At 36.2% G+C, this 17616-nt stretch overlaps 1 protein-coding gene across 1 annotated transcript in view; it reads right to left on the reverse strand.

Annotated features, from left to right (window-relative positions):
• slc22a23 (solute carrier family 22 member 23) overlaps positions 1-17616 on the reverse strand; it is a 44279-nt gene that overhangs the window by 22764 nt on the left and 3899 nt on the right. Inside the window, exon 3 of the mRNA XM_030132483.1 lies at positions 15789-15943. Coding sequence (XP_029988343.1) covers positions 15789-15943 — 155 coding nt within the window. The remainder of the gene's footprint in view (positions 1-15788; positions 15944-17616) is intronic.

The raw sequence follows: 17616 nt of genomic DNA on the forward strand, positions 1-17616 counted from the left end.
AGAGCCGTGATAAAGGTGGAATTAGGATTCCAGAACGCTACGTAAAAGGAACATCTCTTGTTCCGCAACCAAGGTGTGATGTTTTGATGACTTATTGCATGTGCGACCCCCGCACTGGGGGGATTTAAAAATGAGCATGGGCCATGTACAGTAAACAAACATATCAACACAACCAGAAACATGTCGAACTGGGGAGATGCTGAGTTCTGTGAGCTGTTGTTACTTCAGGCGGAGGACTCTATCTATGCTAACATTCGTGGAACGGTGAAAGATGGGCCAACTCTGGAGAGGTTAGCAACACTGCTATACTCGGGGTATTTCCAATGCGCAAGGTATGCGTCACACTATACGCTGTGCTGCATCACCGTCCCTTTGATTCCGGAAAGCAGGTCCACTGTGTAAAAGTCCAGCCTGTCTCACCTCTGTTACTCTTTCGGCTTGGTTGTGGAAATCGGTCAATGGTTTCAAAAAGGTGGGATCAGCATCTCACCTTTTTTTCCGGATCTCTGTGTAAAAGTGGTTATAGAGAAAATATCCTTTGGGAATTGACATAAAACTAGCGCTGGGTCTTTATGGGTTAATACCACAAGGCGTTTCCTCGTGCACTCATGTTACACAAAAATAACCTCACTCCCAACATGATATTATACAAATGCACCATTGCAGCATCCTTTACTCAGTGCCGCCACAAAAACAAATCAGACAACAAAGATAACTTTTACTCAGGCCTGGGGCTATATATCAGTTTTGCTTTCTGAAAATTGTGAAAAATCACATAAAAATCAGTCAAATCAACAAAAATTCATACTGCAGCCTCTTTGCGTCTTGTAATATATGAATTGTGAATGTGTTTCTCATGTCATATATGGAACAATTTTAGTAAAGAAAGAGTATTTCTGAGTCATGTTTTGGCTTCAGTTCATGCAGCCAGAAAACAATCAATTAGAATGTTGTGAAACATTCAAACCATTGAAAAAAAGATGGAGATTTACTTTTAGGCGATTATCATCCAAGTCTACTTTTATCCCTATTCCAGAACAATAGTGTTGTCAGACTAATATACTGCAATAACAAGTATGGACGTAGGTCTGACTATGTGAAACTGCAGTCAGAATACATCTCACAGCCTGTACTTCTTTATTTTTAATGCTGTAAAAAAGTTGAATCCATGCTTCTACTTTTTGCACAAGCATTTATACTTTGTTTTGGGTGAAGTATACTTGTATTTAGTCCATTTCTGATCAAAGTGAACCCAAAGACAAAGATCTAAAGTTTTATGGATCAACTAAAATTTTGATCCAAGTACACTACACAGACATGAAAATGTGTTCATGCACTACACAAAGACACACACTGGTGAGGGCCTTTTGTTCCAGCTGAGTGGGAGAATGGGTCTTCTTGTGCTGATTATCTCATTGCCCCCCCTTGTGTACTGATCCCCCCCCCCCCCCCCGCTCTGCACGCCCACTCTTCCCTCTCGCTCATCAGGGCTGAAGTGGCTTTCTCGCCCTCTGTAAAGCCACCATCCCCCATCTGTACTCACCCTCTTTACCCCTTCCTCCTCCTCCCTTTCCACTGTCTTTACATCTGAAAGTGAACAGTAGCAGGGGAAAACAAAAAGTCTAATGGAAGAAAGGCAGACTAAAACAAAGAGGGGTAAAAAAAAAAAAAAAACAGCTGATCTAATGACCTAGCCGATCTTTGATGACAAATGGCTGACAACACTGTCACACACACTGTGCTGTCTGCTGCTCCTTTGCTAACCTTGCCTGAGGCATGAGAACTGAGCACAGAGACAATTGGCTTTCAACCAGCATGAGTTCAGAGTGAGAGCACAGCCTGTGTGCCTGTCTCTGTCATACAGATGAATGGGACGTGGCAGGAGGTGATAAAAGGTAATATACGCTTTATTCTTTCCTTTCCTGTCAGTACAGACAGGGTGGTAGCACTGAAAAAGAACTTCCATTAATTCTCAGAAGGAATGTGTTGGAGAATTTCCCCATAACAGGTAAATAAGTAAAGTTTATTTACAGGAAACACAACATTAGCTGACCCATGTTCTGTAAAAGGCACTAAAATATGAGTAAAAACTGAACAGTAAAACACTAAAAAAACATACAAAGTTAACGCAACAATCAACAACGGATGTATAGACAGCTATAGGCAAGATCATGGGTGTCAAAATAATATTACTTCAGGGGCAACTTAAGCCCAATAAGACCTCAAACAGGCCTGACCAGTAAAATAATAATAACAGAATCAGAATCAGCTTTATTGGCCAAATATGTGCACACATACATGGAATTTGGTTTTTCTTAGCTCACAAAGTACAATTTCAACATAAGCACGAACACACTTAAACATAAACCTAATATAAGCAAACATTTGACTAGAAACAAGGACAACAGTGTGTTTAAGAATAGTATAAAATAAATATAAATAAATGAGTAGATGTGTACAGAGATCCGTTTATTATTTACAGTGAGGCTATATGTTGTCAATAAGTACAGAGTGCAAATTTAAGTTTGTGAGTGGATGAATTAGAGTCGGGAGGGGCGGGGGGGGACTGACACTGTATGGCTCATAATGTCCTATAAAAAATGTCAACTCCAAACTTTTCTCTATGTTTTAGAGTAAAAAAAAGTAAATTTACATTAAAATTATGGAAATGTTTAAATCTACAAAACTATCCTTTGAAAAATGTGAATAACTTGAAAATCCTGGAATTTCTTAAGAAAAATAAAATTAATGTTAACAACATTTTCCTTCAGTTTATCATTTGCACATGTGCTATACAACTTACAGATCACAGTGGATCTACAAAAGCACAAAACATTTAATAACAGGCAGAATATTGTTAACATTCTGCTTATTCTTCTTAAGAAATTTCAGGTTATTCACATTTTCCATGAAAGGATAGTTTGTAAAGAAAAATATTTTCATGTACTTTTACACTAAAAGTAAGAGAAGAATTTGGAGTTGACATTATTATGATAGTATTTCACTGGTCCGACCCACTTAAGATGGAATTCAGCTGTATGTGGCCCCTGAACGAAAATGAATTTGACACCCTTGACAATTAATATCTGAGGGAAACATTATATATTTACATTTTAGAAATTCATCCCACGGGCCGGATTGGACCCTTTGGTGAGCTGGTTTTGGCCCATGGGCTGTATGTTTGACACCCCTGGTCTTTAACCTTGCCTTAAAAAATCAAGATAGAAGGAGCAGATCTAAGCAACTGGTTCTGCGACTGTGGAGCAGCTCCTACAAAAACTCAATCACTTTTCCTTTTTTGTTTGTGGGACATCAGCTGAATTCAGATAATTACAGTCGGTTAATCTATAAACTGGGGCTTGTCACAAGATCATGTGTTGAAATCTCAACAGAAGACATTAAAAAAGCCTAAAAAGATTCATATATTGGAAAAATTCTTCTTTATTGGTGCTATTTTGTGAATCTAGTAACAGCCTAACATAAACTGAATATTACATAAACTGATTGAAAACTTAACATACGAAGTTGCCTATTTGACAGTCTTACCCTCATTATAATTTCATCATCATCTTTTTATTTAGACCAGCATATGTAGTTAATGCACACTAAACTATTTTGTCATTTTTTGTAAAGTATGTTTGGTTTATTCCACTGCAAGCCGAGTGAAGAAGTGTATTGTTTACACTGTGTTTATGCGAGTCCAGCATAAGTCAGAGATAAATCAACCGTATATAACCTGGTATACAGTCATGGAAACATTAGACCACTTTTGTTTTCTTCAGTTTCTTATTCATTTTAATGACTGGTACAACTAAAGTTACATTTGTTTGGACAAACATAACAATAACAAGAAAAATAGCTCATAAGAGTTTAATTCAAGAGCTGATATCTAGCCATTTTCCATGGTTTTCATGATAATAACCAAAATCACTTAAGCTCTTACATCAATAACTATGGCATTGTACTGACAAAAACAGTGCTTTTAGGCATTCCATGTTTTCATTTCTGTCTGATTTAGTCACATGATACACACAGGAGTTAGTACTTAAATGCATAACCATTATTTTTGATGACTTTTGATGGTCTGATAATTTTTTACACAACTGTATTTCTTGCGTAAATATTGACAATTGGTTTGATTTTGGTGCATCTAACTTGAGAATTAAGGAAATCCTTTGTAGAAAAATACAGTTTCACCAATTATAAAATATGTTTTGCATTGATTATTAGTTTATACATGATCTGAACACCTTACCTGGAGCTCTTGTGTTGGACATTTGTTTCCATTTTGTTCCATGTTCACTATTTTCTTTCAGTTTACAGTCTAAGGCATTTATAAATTATTAAGAGATGATTCAAAGATAAAAAAAAACAACAACATGGCCCCATTTATAGTCCCATGTTGATGACTTCAGAGAAAAGCAGTGATGGGAAACAGAAACGCCTGACAAGGTCACAGCATGACAGTACTTCACTCCAGCTGAGTCAGCAGTACTCATCGTCCCAGCTCATAACACACTGTAACATTATATACTGCCTGTCTTTGTCATTGCCTCAAGTCTCTGAGGAGCAAAGAGAGACAGGATACAATGCCCTTTTTCACTGTTAATACAGAAACTTCATCTCACTGGAAAGTTTATTGAACATATTTCTCCAAAAATCTTTTTCTAGGACTAAAATTGGATTCCTTGTGGTTTAGAAATGCTTTTAGGGTGTTGACCCAATTTTAATGGGCAAAAATGAAAGAAGAAGCAGGAGCTTCTCAAATGACTTCTACAGCTAAATCTGTTTTTATTTTTGGTGTTGATCTCTGCGTTTGATATGTCCCTGCCTGGTAGGAGTTAAAATTACAAGCTTTTAGGATCAAGTGAGTTAGAGGTCCTGCTGGAGGCACTTTCACATTTTTTTGGGACTGTACTGGTCATCAGTGATAAAGGAAATCAACGATATAATAGGAATGGACTTACCATTTGATTTTATCATGAATTACTTGGGTAACGTACCACACGAGATGAGGAAATCTCACCGATATCTTTTGTTAATATAATTAGCAGGGACAAAAAAAGCCATAATTCAAAAAGGGTTATGCCAAGATCCCCCAACACTTCTGGACTGGACAACTGTTGTGAATAAAATTTATGACATAGAAAGATTGACCTTCTCATTAAGACTCACTGCTGATAAATGTAAAAAAAAAAAAAAAAAATCTTGGGAAAAATGGAATGTTTATGTTTATCAAAGAAATCCTTCAACCTGTATAATCTGATTCTAATTTGTCCTGAACCTGTCTGTATTTTGTTTGTCTGGAGATTGAACCTGGATGCTCTAATTGTTGTGGTCTGTCTTTTGTTTTGTGTTTTTGTTTCTTTTGTCTGTCGTAAAATATGGAGATAAAAATGAAGTATTAAAAAAAGTGAGTTGTAAGTCTTATGAAAATGATCAGTACTTTTAATAAACATAGACATTTAAGGCAAGCAGTGATTCAGTTACTGTGCATGGTGAAAACCAGGCTCCTACTGTTGAGTCAAGTCTTGAAGCATTCAAGACCCCGACACTGTTTATTTCAGGCGTTACCATGCATGCTCGGTGATCAGATCACATGAGGACAGGTGTGAATGAGGAGGCATTGGGATCTTATCACTCGGAGAACAGTTGGAAGTGGTCTGGGCCACATATGGCCACATTCTTTTAGCAGAGGCTGAGCAAATGGTCCTGCGTCACATGGAGGGAGTCTTCAGAGTAAACCACAGCACATACATATGTATTTACTGGCAACAACAAACATTTTACTGTTTGACTTTTTGACATTTAAATAAATCCATTTATTGTTTTTCAAAATAAGGTTAAAGTTTTGTTCCATTTACTTGAAAACTGTTGTGGTTTCATGTTTGGATCTCCAGTTGTCAGGCTTTTTCCCAAATACAGAATAAATATTTGTGAGGAAAACAGTATTTTCTAATAAACCATGGCTCTTTGTGATGTGTTGTCATTGGTAACTACAGCGTTTGTTTGTTTTTTGTTTGTTTGTTTTGTTTTTAGAAATCCTGTTCATTATTTCCGCTTGGACAATACACAAACAAAACTGTCATCACTGCTAGATAAACAAAAGAAGCCATGGCACATAAAATCTGGATGGTACCTCCTCCACCTCATTTTACACCAGAAAAAACCCAGAGTTGGTTCTTAGATCGCATCATCTGACTCTGTCCATAATGTATGACAAAACTCAAAAAGCCTGCAGCGATACAAGAGTGTATCAAACATCATGGAAGATTTAGTTTATTGTTTTCATTTCCACCTCCTTTAGGCACTGGTAAAAGAGTTACTACCAACCTATCTGGTATTTACAAATGCAAATGATGCACATGTTTATTTGCATATAGGTACGTCAACAGCATAAAGATAAACTGGAGACACATAACAGGTGTGAGCAAGACACTCTGAAATACAATGGATTTCATTTGCATAGCACTCATCTACCTTATTGGCTTATTCACCCATTCACATTCACAAACACACACTCCACACAACTCACACTCAACAGCAGCTCATGACCTGTATCAAAACTCAAGTGCTTCATTCATTTGTGTTATTAATTCGTTTGAATTCTTTCTCAAACACCTATTAATAGAAAAAAACTGTGTCCTCTGTTTGTCTCTGTAAATAAAAACTGACAGCTGTCATTCTCAGTGACAGATAATCTTTTAAGTATGCTGGCCGTCAAAGCGTCTCATCCTCAAAAGCTGGATGTCAGCTTTGCTCTAATGCAACATTAGTAATAGCAATATTTGTTGAAATTAGAAGAAAAACAAGGAAAAAGCAGCAGAAAAAAGGAGCCAATAACTAACAGTCCCCAGAATATGTCCCTGAGGCACCATAGGTACCCAATTACAAACTAATAAACCCATGCAGAATTGGTGCAACAAGCAAATATGCACACCTCAGACACATAAACACATTTACATTAGCAGTGCAAACTAAAGCGTGAGCGGGCAGCTCCAGTGTGGAGTTTATTATGCGCTGTGTGCTGCAGCGAGATAACCGAACGATGAGAGATTTTAAATGAGCCTCGAGAAAAATGAGCAAGTGAGGGTGTAAGTGGTGGTAATAAAATGGCAGGAGAAACAGAGAGAGACAGACAGAAGGTATGAATGAGGAAGAGGAGATGTGAGGGAAGCACAGAGAGAAAGGGGAAAAGGATGGAGAGCTGCTGCGTTTAGAAACAGAAAATTGAGCGCTGCATTAACAGTGTCAAAGGGTGAAAGGCGGGAAAGAAAAGCTAGGCAAAAACAACGTTTATGTGACGCATACAGAGCGACAGACAGATGTGAGCACGTACACATGCATGACTGCTGCAGAATCATTCATTATACAGTACTGTATGTGTGAGCTATGTTTATTTCTGTGGTTCTCCTTTTGATCTGCTTCCTGCTGCAGCCTATTAGGCAGGTTAGTGCGATGGCGTCTATTCTAGTCTCTAGAAAGCACATTGGATTTTAATTGAAACACTGTCACTGTGAGGTTTATGAGTTTTAATTTAAGGAGGTCATATTAAATACTGTCAACACTGCAAAACCAACCATACTACAGAGAAGACACATGCTCTTAAATATAACTTAGTGTCTTATTTTCTTTTATCTACAAAAAAATAAATAAATCTTTCAATGGGGTGACCATATTTTGCATGGGTAGATTTCAAACAAGTAGTCGAGACTGAAATATGATAATAGGCTTCAGAACATGAATAAAACACTTCAAATCTTCAATGTAGTAAGTTCTGTTTATATTTATAAGCCGCTGCATGCACAGAGAAGCTGCACAACAGGTTTCATTCTTAAAATAAGAAAAGGACTTATTAAGACAAAGTTACATATTGTACATCTTAAACTGACTTTTATGATTTATTGTTCTTTACATGCTATTTTTTTAGCGTGAAAGATTATTCAATTCAAGATGCAATTTCAGACAGATTGTATTTTTCATTTGTTGTGGAACACATTTATTAAAAAAACACCTGCAAATAAACCAAGATGACCACATTACTCCTTATAAAACCACATTATTTGGAAGTAAAGGCAAAAACTGGAGACTCTAAATTTCATCAATACTCCTTCACTACTCAAGAAAACAGTAAGTCTGAGGTTTTAAGGTGGGTTTAAAACCTGTCAGATTCTGTGCCTGCGTGGGCGTTTCACAAGTTAAATGTGTTTTGACAAATGGTGGTGCATCCCGAGGGGTCCGAATTTCCCAGAGTGAGTCCAGCTGCTGACAGAAAAGATGGCAATCCATTTAAAACCCAAAAACCCAAAGAATTCTACTGTAAATTTTGTCTAACTTTTCTCATTACACTTGGTCCTTTGTAATGCTTATGTATCTAAAAGAAACGCACCAGTTCTTACATAATTCATCTGATCTGGATGCAATTCATTCATTCATTCATCATTGTTTAATTCCTAATCTACTGTGCAGAACAAGAGCCAAAACCGGCAGTGGAATTAAAGTAGGTACGTTTCTCTGCACTTCAGTACAATTTTAACTATTTGTGCTATTTGTATTTGAGTATTTCCATTTTGTGCAACTTTACACATCTACTCCACCACAACTCAGACATATATAGAACTTTTTCTCCACTACATTTGACTAACAATTTTAGTTATTGTCAGATTAGAGTTTTTCCATCTCCTTCCTCCCCTTTGAAAACTGTCATTGTGCGTGTTTTCAAGATATATTGGCCAGACATCAGTATTGGTGAATATTTGCGGAAATCAGATGATATCTGAATCGGCATACAAGATGCATTTTCACCAGCGGTATATTGATATAGGTTTATAGGTATATAGGTTTTTCCATGAATTTATATGCTTGAATCTGTGTTCATTCAATGTTTTTACATTAACAGTACAGTGCAGAAGTCTTAGGCCACCAAACTATGAAAAACAAGTGCAAGTCAGTGAGTTAGTCTGTAGCACTTGGAGTTTGGATTTAAAAGCATTCAATGAGATCAATTCAGTCAGTTTCCAGTCTTTTAGCAACATATTCCATGTGCAAGGAGCAGAGTAGACAAATGCCCTTTCACCCAGCTCTGTACGGGCGAATGGCACAAAGAGGAACAAATATGATCGTTTTACATATATATGTATACCTTGAAAACATCAGCAAACCTAGCATTGTTGTCATTTGTTTTCTAATTAATCTAAGTAAAATATGTACCATTTAGCACATTTAATCTCTGAAGCAGATAATTTCTAAAAAAGTGTAGACCACTGTAATATTTGAAGCACATTTTGCATCATACTTGCATATATTATAGTAACTATAGTTTTTCATACATAACAGTTACTTTACTCGAGTATTTTCACATGATCATTATTACTTCTACTTAAGTAAGAGAATCCAAATATCACCACTGGTCACCAACACAACAAAAATGTGTCGCATCCTCCACAGTGTTTTAGGACATGATATGTACAAAAGCAAATGATAAAAGCTGAAACATTATAATAAACTGTCTCATATAGTATTCACCGTCCTCTGCATCTGAGCAGTTTTGATGTAGAGGAACAGAAAACTAAAAACAAACTGGGCTGTGGTTTTCACTGTGAATTCAGCCTTTATAACACAACGCGCTGCTATCCTGCATATTTCTTCCAGTTAATGGGATGACAGCGTCTATTACCTGCCGTCACGTGCGAGTTCACTTCAAAGAATGCCTCCTCTATGCATCGACACCTCACACAAACTGCTTTTTAGTTGCATTTTTGAAGCACATCATGCATAGACCGCTCCCTCATGCATACACCGAATACACACAACACACTTAGTTCTCATTATACCAAACTGTCAACAGTGAACACACAACCAGGTGAAATACGGGAAATTGCTGCAGCTGTTAGAGGTTTTGTTTGACAAATAGACGGTAACAGCAACGGGAGGAGAGAAAATGAGTTGGATGAGAATAAACCTGTGTGCACAGACTATCAGTGAGGAGGGAATGTCCGCGGTTTTAATGTGTTACAATGAGAAACATCAAAGTGTAATATTTACATTCAGATTAGGTCTGTGTATATGGATATTTGTATGCCAAAGATTTACATGCCCTATGCATTGATGAGAATACAATATCTGACAAATGAAAATGCAAATATTAACTTGTAGCCCTGCAGTATCTAACAGAAAGGTGCGTACAATAACAAAAAAGAGGCTTAAGTACATAATGCAAATGAAAACAGAATGGTGTTCGGAAAACGTATTTGACATGAAATGGAAATGTCACCGACAAAACAGAACATTGTCCTATCACTTATGCTCTCCACTGTTTTAACTAATACACTTAACTGTAAAACTGTAACAAGTGTATTTAAGTTAGCTTTATTAAAACATTGTAGCTGTGTCTGGAGACTCTGTTATTATAGTGAGTCAGTTTCTCTCATCATCTATGGCGACTGTAATTTCTGTTTCATTCATAAATTAAAGACGTCACTAAAGAGATGTTGTAAACTAGTTTTTTTATCATCTTGACTTTATTTCCTCAGTGACAGAAAAACATGTTACATTAACTCCTTCAGTCCCTTAAAGTGCACTAAATTTAACTCTACTTTTGCAGCCATTCCTAATTGATTTTTTCTCTGTATTGAACCTTTCTTAACTGATTTATCACCATTTATTGTAATATTGTCCTTTGTATTTTTTTTTTCAGTAAAAATCTGTTTTTTTCCTATTTTTAATTCACTGATCATGTAAATGTTCATTAACGCTCAGACTAAAATTGAAGGTTATTACATTAGAAACAGACAAAATTGAAGAAAAAGTGACTTTTTCTGTAAAAAAAAAAAAATCATTAACTGAACATAAAGCAAGTGTCTGCATCCACTATCACTGATCCAACTCCATGGGTTTTACTGCTGAATCAATGTTGTAGAAGATGATGACATTTCCACGTTCACTATGGAGCCTCTGAACATCCAGATGGGTCATATCTGATGACCATGAACAGATGCTAAACTGTATTTTACACCAATTATTTACATGTATTGATAGGATTAGTGGATCAACAGGTATTAAACAGTTTAAATGACTAGATAGTTTTGATCACCAGTAGATGTTTATGATCTTTATTTGTTAAGAAATGCTATACAGTGACACCTCTGCACACAATAAGTGCATGTATATTGGTCTTGTTAGTGTATGTGTGTATTCGGGCATTAAGTGAAAAAATGGAATTTCCCCCTTGAGGGATTAATAAAGGCATTTCTTCTCCTTCTTAACCCTTAAAGATCTAGAACTACTTATGTGGCAAGTTCAAACTGAATTTTCCCTTACATTTAATCTTTACTAAGTGATTTATCACTGTTTGTTTTACTGTAATATTATCCTCTGCATTGTGTATATGTTAGTGAAAAGCAGGCATTTTCATATGTTAAACTTACTTAGATGTAGATGTTCATAAAAGCTAAGAGAAAATTAGATGTTAAAACATCAGAACATAGAAACCTCAATAAAAAGTGACTTTCAGCAAAATAAATCATTAATGCAATGAAAAAGCAAGTGTCTACAACTACAGTCATTTGTCAAACCACATGGGTTTTACTGGTGAAAATGACAGTGTTTTTGATGCTGTTTGAAATCTACTTTTTACCTATTATTTACATGTATTGATAATATTAGTGGCTTTAAATGTATCAAACATTTTAGATCAGTAAATGGTTTTGGTGACTGGCAGCTGTTTAGGCCTTTTGAGGGTTAAATACACTCACTAGCCGATCCCATGATGCAACACTGTTTTTACATCATCTACATTTACTTTATTTATGGGTCTATGAGATGAAGCAAGAGACAACCTCCACTTATTATACAGCTTCTCACTTAAGAAATCCATAATATGACAAAAGATGATTGATTTATTTATTGATTTATGAGTGAGTTTGTTGCTTTGGCTAAATAAAATAGTCAGAGGTTCGAAGGTTGGAACCTTATAAACCACAACTGTTTGTTATTCATAGTCACTGACCAATACAAATCAATTATTCAAGAATCAAACCCAAAGGAAGTAGAAACTGGTTAGATTCAGCAAAGTCTATATTGGATCCCAGCAAACATACATGTCAGACACCATTAAAAACTACATCCCTACCTAGTACACAACTGAATCTTTTTAATTAACCAATATCTCTGTGGAAATCAATAAAATCATCCTCAAAAACACCCTCATCACTCCCACCACCCTACTGTCCTCATGTTATAACCACGCACACACGCCACCTGGCTGAATCTAATTCCACTTGGATTTAAAGGACAAACGTTTACACCCATTTCTATACTGTACATCACAGATCTCAGCAGAGGCGTCCATTTTGCTTGTTTGTTTTTAGAAGCGTAGATTTATTGGAAACCCTGCTGAGAGGGACAAAGCCCGCCCCCTCCGTCTGAGCTCAAAGTCTACCCTCGCTTCACGCTTAATGTATGACTAATCTGTCCCTGGCCTGGAAGAGAGAAGAGGCCTGAAGAGGGTGAGAAGAAGCAGAAGGGGGACGGCGAGGAGGGCGGGAGGTGAAGGCATTCTCCAGGGAAATAAAGACGCCATCAGCCTGTTAGGTGTCATTGTAAACAACGTGGCTAAGAGCTTCTACAAAACAACCTGAGAGGGAATCATTTGGATGGAATGGACAACAAATAAACCCACCTCTTTATGCCACACCTCAAGAAAACAGCAGATATGTTGAATATTTCACTCTATTATTGGTTTATTTAAAAAGAACCTATAGCTTTTATAGCAAAAGAAGTAACGACAAGTCATGTAAACTAACCAGAAACTAGTTTTAGTCATCGTAAGCTGTACAGTCACCTAAGGTTACAAACAATAAGAACACTTACAACCATGTGGTTTTCACAGTTTTGAATTGTTAAAGTCAACTGTGCAGTTCATTGAAATACCATCAAATGAAATGCATATCAGCACAGTAGTTGTTTAATCCCCCCCAAAAAAACAAGTGGTGCCAGGCACAACAAACCCCACCCCTCACATGTATTGTAGCTTATTTTGGCATCAATCCAGCTGATGTCATCATGTCTATGTGTGTGCTGATGTCAGCATAGACATAGACAACATAGACAAATTTCTGCCATTAGAAGTAAATCGGAAAAAAAAAAAAAGATTTTAAAAATTTATCAAAAAGTTGAACTTTGACCTACTTTTCCCCACATGTAATCACATCTATTCCGGGCCACTGGCAATCTATAAATCCAATTTGGTATGAATTCAACCTTGGGTAAAAATACAAAGGAAAAAAAAGAAATGCGCTCAAACATCAGAATGGCTGCGACTACTTTAACGTCAGCTGTAACAATAGGATAGGAAACACCAATGACACATTTTCGTTACATTGAACGATAAACTGTATTTTCATTATCACTGCAATATGAACATTATAAAGATGCTTCATTTTTACATCATCCTTCTTATCTATCATATAATATTAACTATGTTGTACTGACCAGATGTACGTAAATATTTAAGTACAATCATAGAATAGAATAGAATAGAATAGAATAGAATAGAATAGAATAGAATAGAATAGAATGTACTCTATTCTCAATATGATGAATTGCAAAGATCATTTTTCATGGACCATGCATTCCCACCGTTTGCCATCAGATAACTCAGATTAACCCTATGCAGAGGTACTTGATTTTATTTCTTGATACTTTGATTACTTGACATTTTTGTGTTTCCTGTGAAGTTGGGGAGGCCTGAAGAAGGAAAGAGGAGTGAAATGAGCAACAAAATTAGATGTAACCAGGTGAAAATGAACAACACCTCAACTCTGTGGGATTATTTTGGACGCAAGAGAGATGGCACAGCTACTGTGTGAAAGACAAAACGTAAAGGAAATTTATTTTTAATTTTTTCTTAGAATTTGAATGTGTTATTTGAATGTTTGTCTTGTTTAACTGGTTGAGTACTTATGCCCAATTTGTTAAATTAAAGCATGTTTCTTTATTTAGTGACCTTTAGCTATTCTGTATTTGGGTTTTATGTTGTCAGTATATATAGTGAAGCAGAGAGAGACCCATATAGTTCATATGCACACTTCAATATTTGTTCAGTTTTGACCATCATATGAAATAATACACATCACGGGTTTTCCTCATGTTGTACAGGTGTAGAAGCTAAGAGGGGCGTTATGGGTAACATGAATAAAAGAGAAAGCAGCCATTAACACTGTGATGACGAATTGTGCATTTAATGACTAACTCTTCATGGGAGCTGAAATTAAATTTGCATGATGATAAACTAATTACTGCTCATTGTTTTAACTCATAAAGACCCAAACATCCACCGACAACCAAAATCGTCTTCTGACACAAAATGTTTAATAACTACTGATCCACTAATCCTATCAATCCATGTAAATAATTGGTATAAAATGCAGTTTGTCATCTTTTCATGGTCATCAGATATGACCCATTTGGACGTTCAGACGCTCTATAGTGAACGTGGAAACACCGTCATCTTCTACAATAGTAATTCACCAGTAAAACCCATGGAGTTTGATTAATGACAGTGGATGGTGACACTTCTTTTACTTTCAGTTAATGATATATTTGCTGAGAAAATCACTTTTTCTTCTGTTTTCTCTGTTTCTGATTTAATAACACTCAACTTAATTCAGAGCTTTAATGAACATCTACACAATCAGTAAATTAAATATATGGAAATACATGATTTTCACTGAAAAAACACAAAATACAGATGATAATAATATAATAAATGGTGATAAATCCCTTATTAAAAAAGGTGAAATCTCACATTTTTTGGTCCTGTATGAAAATTCTAACTTTTTGGAAAGATGTTGGAATAAAAACAGAACAGATTTTGGGTTTTAAATTACAGCAACCTCCTTTACCACTTTTGTTACGAGATCTTCCTGATGATTTGACAATAAGTAATAAATACCTTCTAAAAATCTTTGGTGCTGCAGCAAAAAAACAAACAAAAAACAATCGCTCAAAAATGGCTTCAACTTGATCCATCGGTGCTGGAGGACTGGTTGAAAATTGTTGATGAATTTCACAAAATGGAGAGATTTATAGTAGATTTTAGTATTAAAACTCTACTAATGACTAATTCTAACAACTAATACTAATGACTAGTTCTGTGTAAATCTAAGTATTTATTATTATTTTAGTAGATTTGTAGATTTATTAACATTTATGCTGAGGCTGCAAGCTGAACTTTACATGATAAGGTGGGGCAAATGGATTAGTTACTTTAAAAACAATTCAGGTGTGGTTTGTCTCATAGTCCTGTGGAAGTGTTGTGTGAACTGCTGCTCTAAAAATTTGATTGTGTAACTTGATTGCTATTTCATAACTGTAGCGTGAATTATCTTTACCATTGGATTATGACTATTGTCTATTGTCGACAATTGTTTATTATGTTCTGTATGACAAAATGATACATAACTAATAAAAACTAAGTGTTGAAAAAAAAGATGAAATCTAGAGAGAACTTTATTTGGGAATTACTACAAAAGTAGCACTGGGTCTTTATGGGTTAAGGTCATTAATGCTGCAACTGCTCAGTATTTGCCTAATAAACATTCTTCTGTGAGAAAAGCTGATGAAAGTAACCTTTACAGTGTAACCTGTGCAGTCATTGTATAAGCATATTTCCTGCATGTCCTTGTACTATTCAGGTCTTACTAATTACATGAAATAAGAATAATGGCAGCGTGAAAATGTGAAAACCCAGAGCAGGAAAGAGCAGACAGGCAGTAGGATGTACTTACTGAGCACGTAGAGGGAGAGAGCGAGGCCCGCCAAGCAGAAACCCTCAAAGAAGCGCAAGGTGCTGAACATGGTGACGTTTACAGAGAAGGCAACACTCAGACCAAACACCAGCATGAAAAGCACCGAGAGAATCAACACTGGGTGTCGACCAAACCTTAGAGACACAGAGAAAGGACATAGAGAGAGGAAGAAAAAGAGGCAGCAGAGTGTCACAAACTGAGAGCTGATGCTTTTGGTGAGTAGTCAGGTGAAAGAGACATCAGCCGCATTGTTTGGTGCAGACCCCACAGTTTATGGGGGGTCAGTAGGTCAGTGGGTCAGGTCAGAGCTGAGGCCTCGCTGGGCAGCACATTTCTTTACATTGTTTCCATAGTTACTGATCCCTAAATACAATGCAGAGACTGTTTTCCCATGAGGCAGCTCAGGTGGCGATCAGGATGTAGACCACAATGAATGCAAACAACAATGTGATTTAAAGGGTTGGTGCGCACAATTACACATTTTCACACCAATGTGTGATGGTGTAGAGACATCCAGATACATTTAGGTTGATGTATTTAAGAAACTAAAGGTGTGTGATCAGGATATGACCAAAGCATATCCAAATATAGCTTGTTTCATATCCAAATTATGATGCATATCACAATATATGTCCAATAAATTCAATAGAGCAATATATTTATATGACAAAAGCCAAAAGAAGAACAGATTTCTTGTCACAATTTCAGTGATTCACTCAACAAAGATGCGTATTTCTTTTTTATTTTTCTCCTTTTATTTAGAACCCTCTTTATGTAATTTTTCTATTTTCACATAATATACATTATCATATAACACAGCTTTATTTGGAGCTACTTGTTTATCTGACTTTCACTGGAAACACTACTGCTATGAATGTTAATAGATTTTTTTTAATTGTATTTTCATGTATTTTAATTGTAATGGACACTTTGGTGATGTTACCAGCTATGAGGTATGTCTGGGAATAACAATGCTGAAAAGACAGAAAGTAGCAGAGTGGTCGTTTGGTCCTACAAGTCAAAAAAGTGGGTATAAAACCCTTTTTTCATTGAATGCCCTTAAAACATCTGCAATATTCCTCCACTTTATACAGACAAACCAGGCGGGTGATTGCTGTGAGCGATAACACAGATTCTGAAATATTTATTGTCTTTGTCTGAAATCTCCTTCTATACTGTAGCTGATGTTAGAATTAGACTGGATGCATCATATCGCTAATTTGCTAACTAAACCATCTAGACAACCTGACATTCACACCTAGTCCTCACAACTTATTAGAGGATCTGGAAGCAAGTTCTTCTTCCAAAAGTGTAAGTATTTATCCTTGTCCTAAAGATTATGTAGCTGCTCTGACCAACAATAAATGCAGATAATAGATTACATTAACTAAGCCTTATGCGTACTGAAAATCAGTTCCAAACTCCGATGTCTTACATTTACTGTTTTGCAGTCTGCATGCATATACTTCTACTTGATAGTCTGAAATCACACATGTGATTCACACCAGCATGGAATAAGTGATGTTCCAGTTCCCAGATGTCATTTTGGCTGAAAATAAATTTAGAACCCAGGCAGATGGTTCCCAGATGCAACCAAAATGAATAAGTTTTTCCTTAACCCAAAGGGTGAACCATAATGAGATCTGTGGGCATGTCATATTCACTGATAACACACCTTCGATCCCAGTGGTTCTGTGCAAACACTGTTGAGAACATGGCCACATTTGAAATCCAAGTTAAAGAAACAGAGCTAATTTTGTATAAATGTGAATTCTGGCAAAATGCAGCGCACTATCAACACAATGAC

Source organism: Sphaeramia orbicularis, chromosome 4 (genome assembly GCF_902148855.1).
Source record: "Sphaeramia orbicularis chromosome 4, fSphaOr1.1, whole genome shotgun sequence".
Classification (NCBI taxonomy): domain Eukaryota; kingdom Metazoa; phylum Chordata; class Actinopteri; order Kurtiformes; family Apogonidae; genus Sphaeramia; species Sphaeramia orbicularis.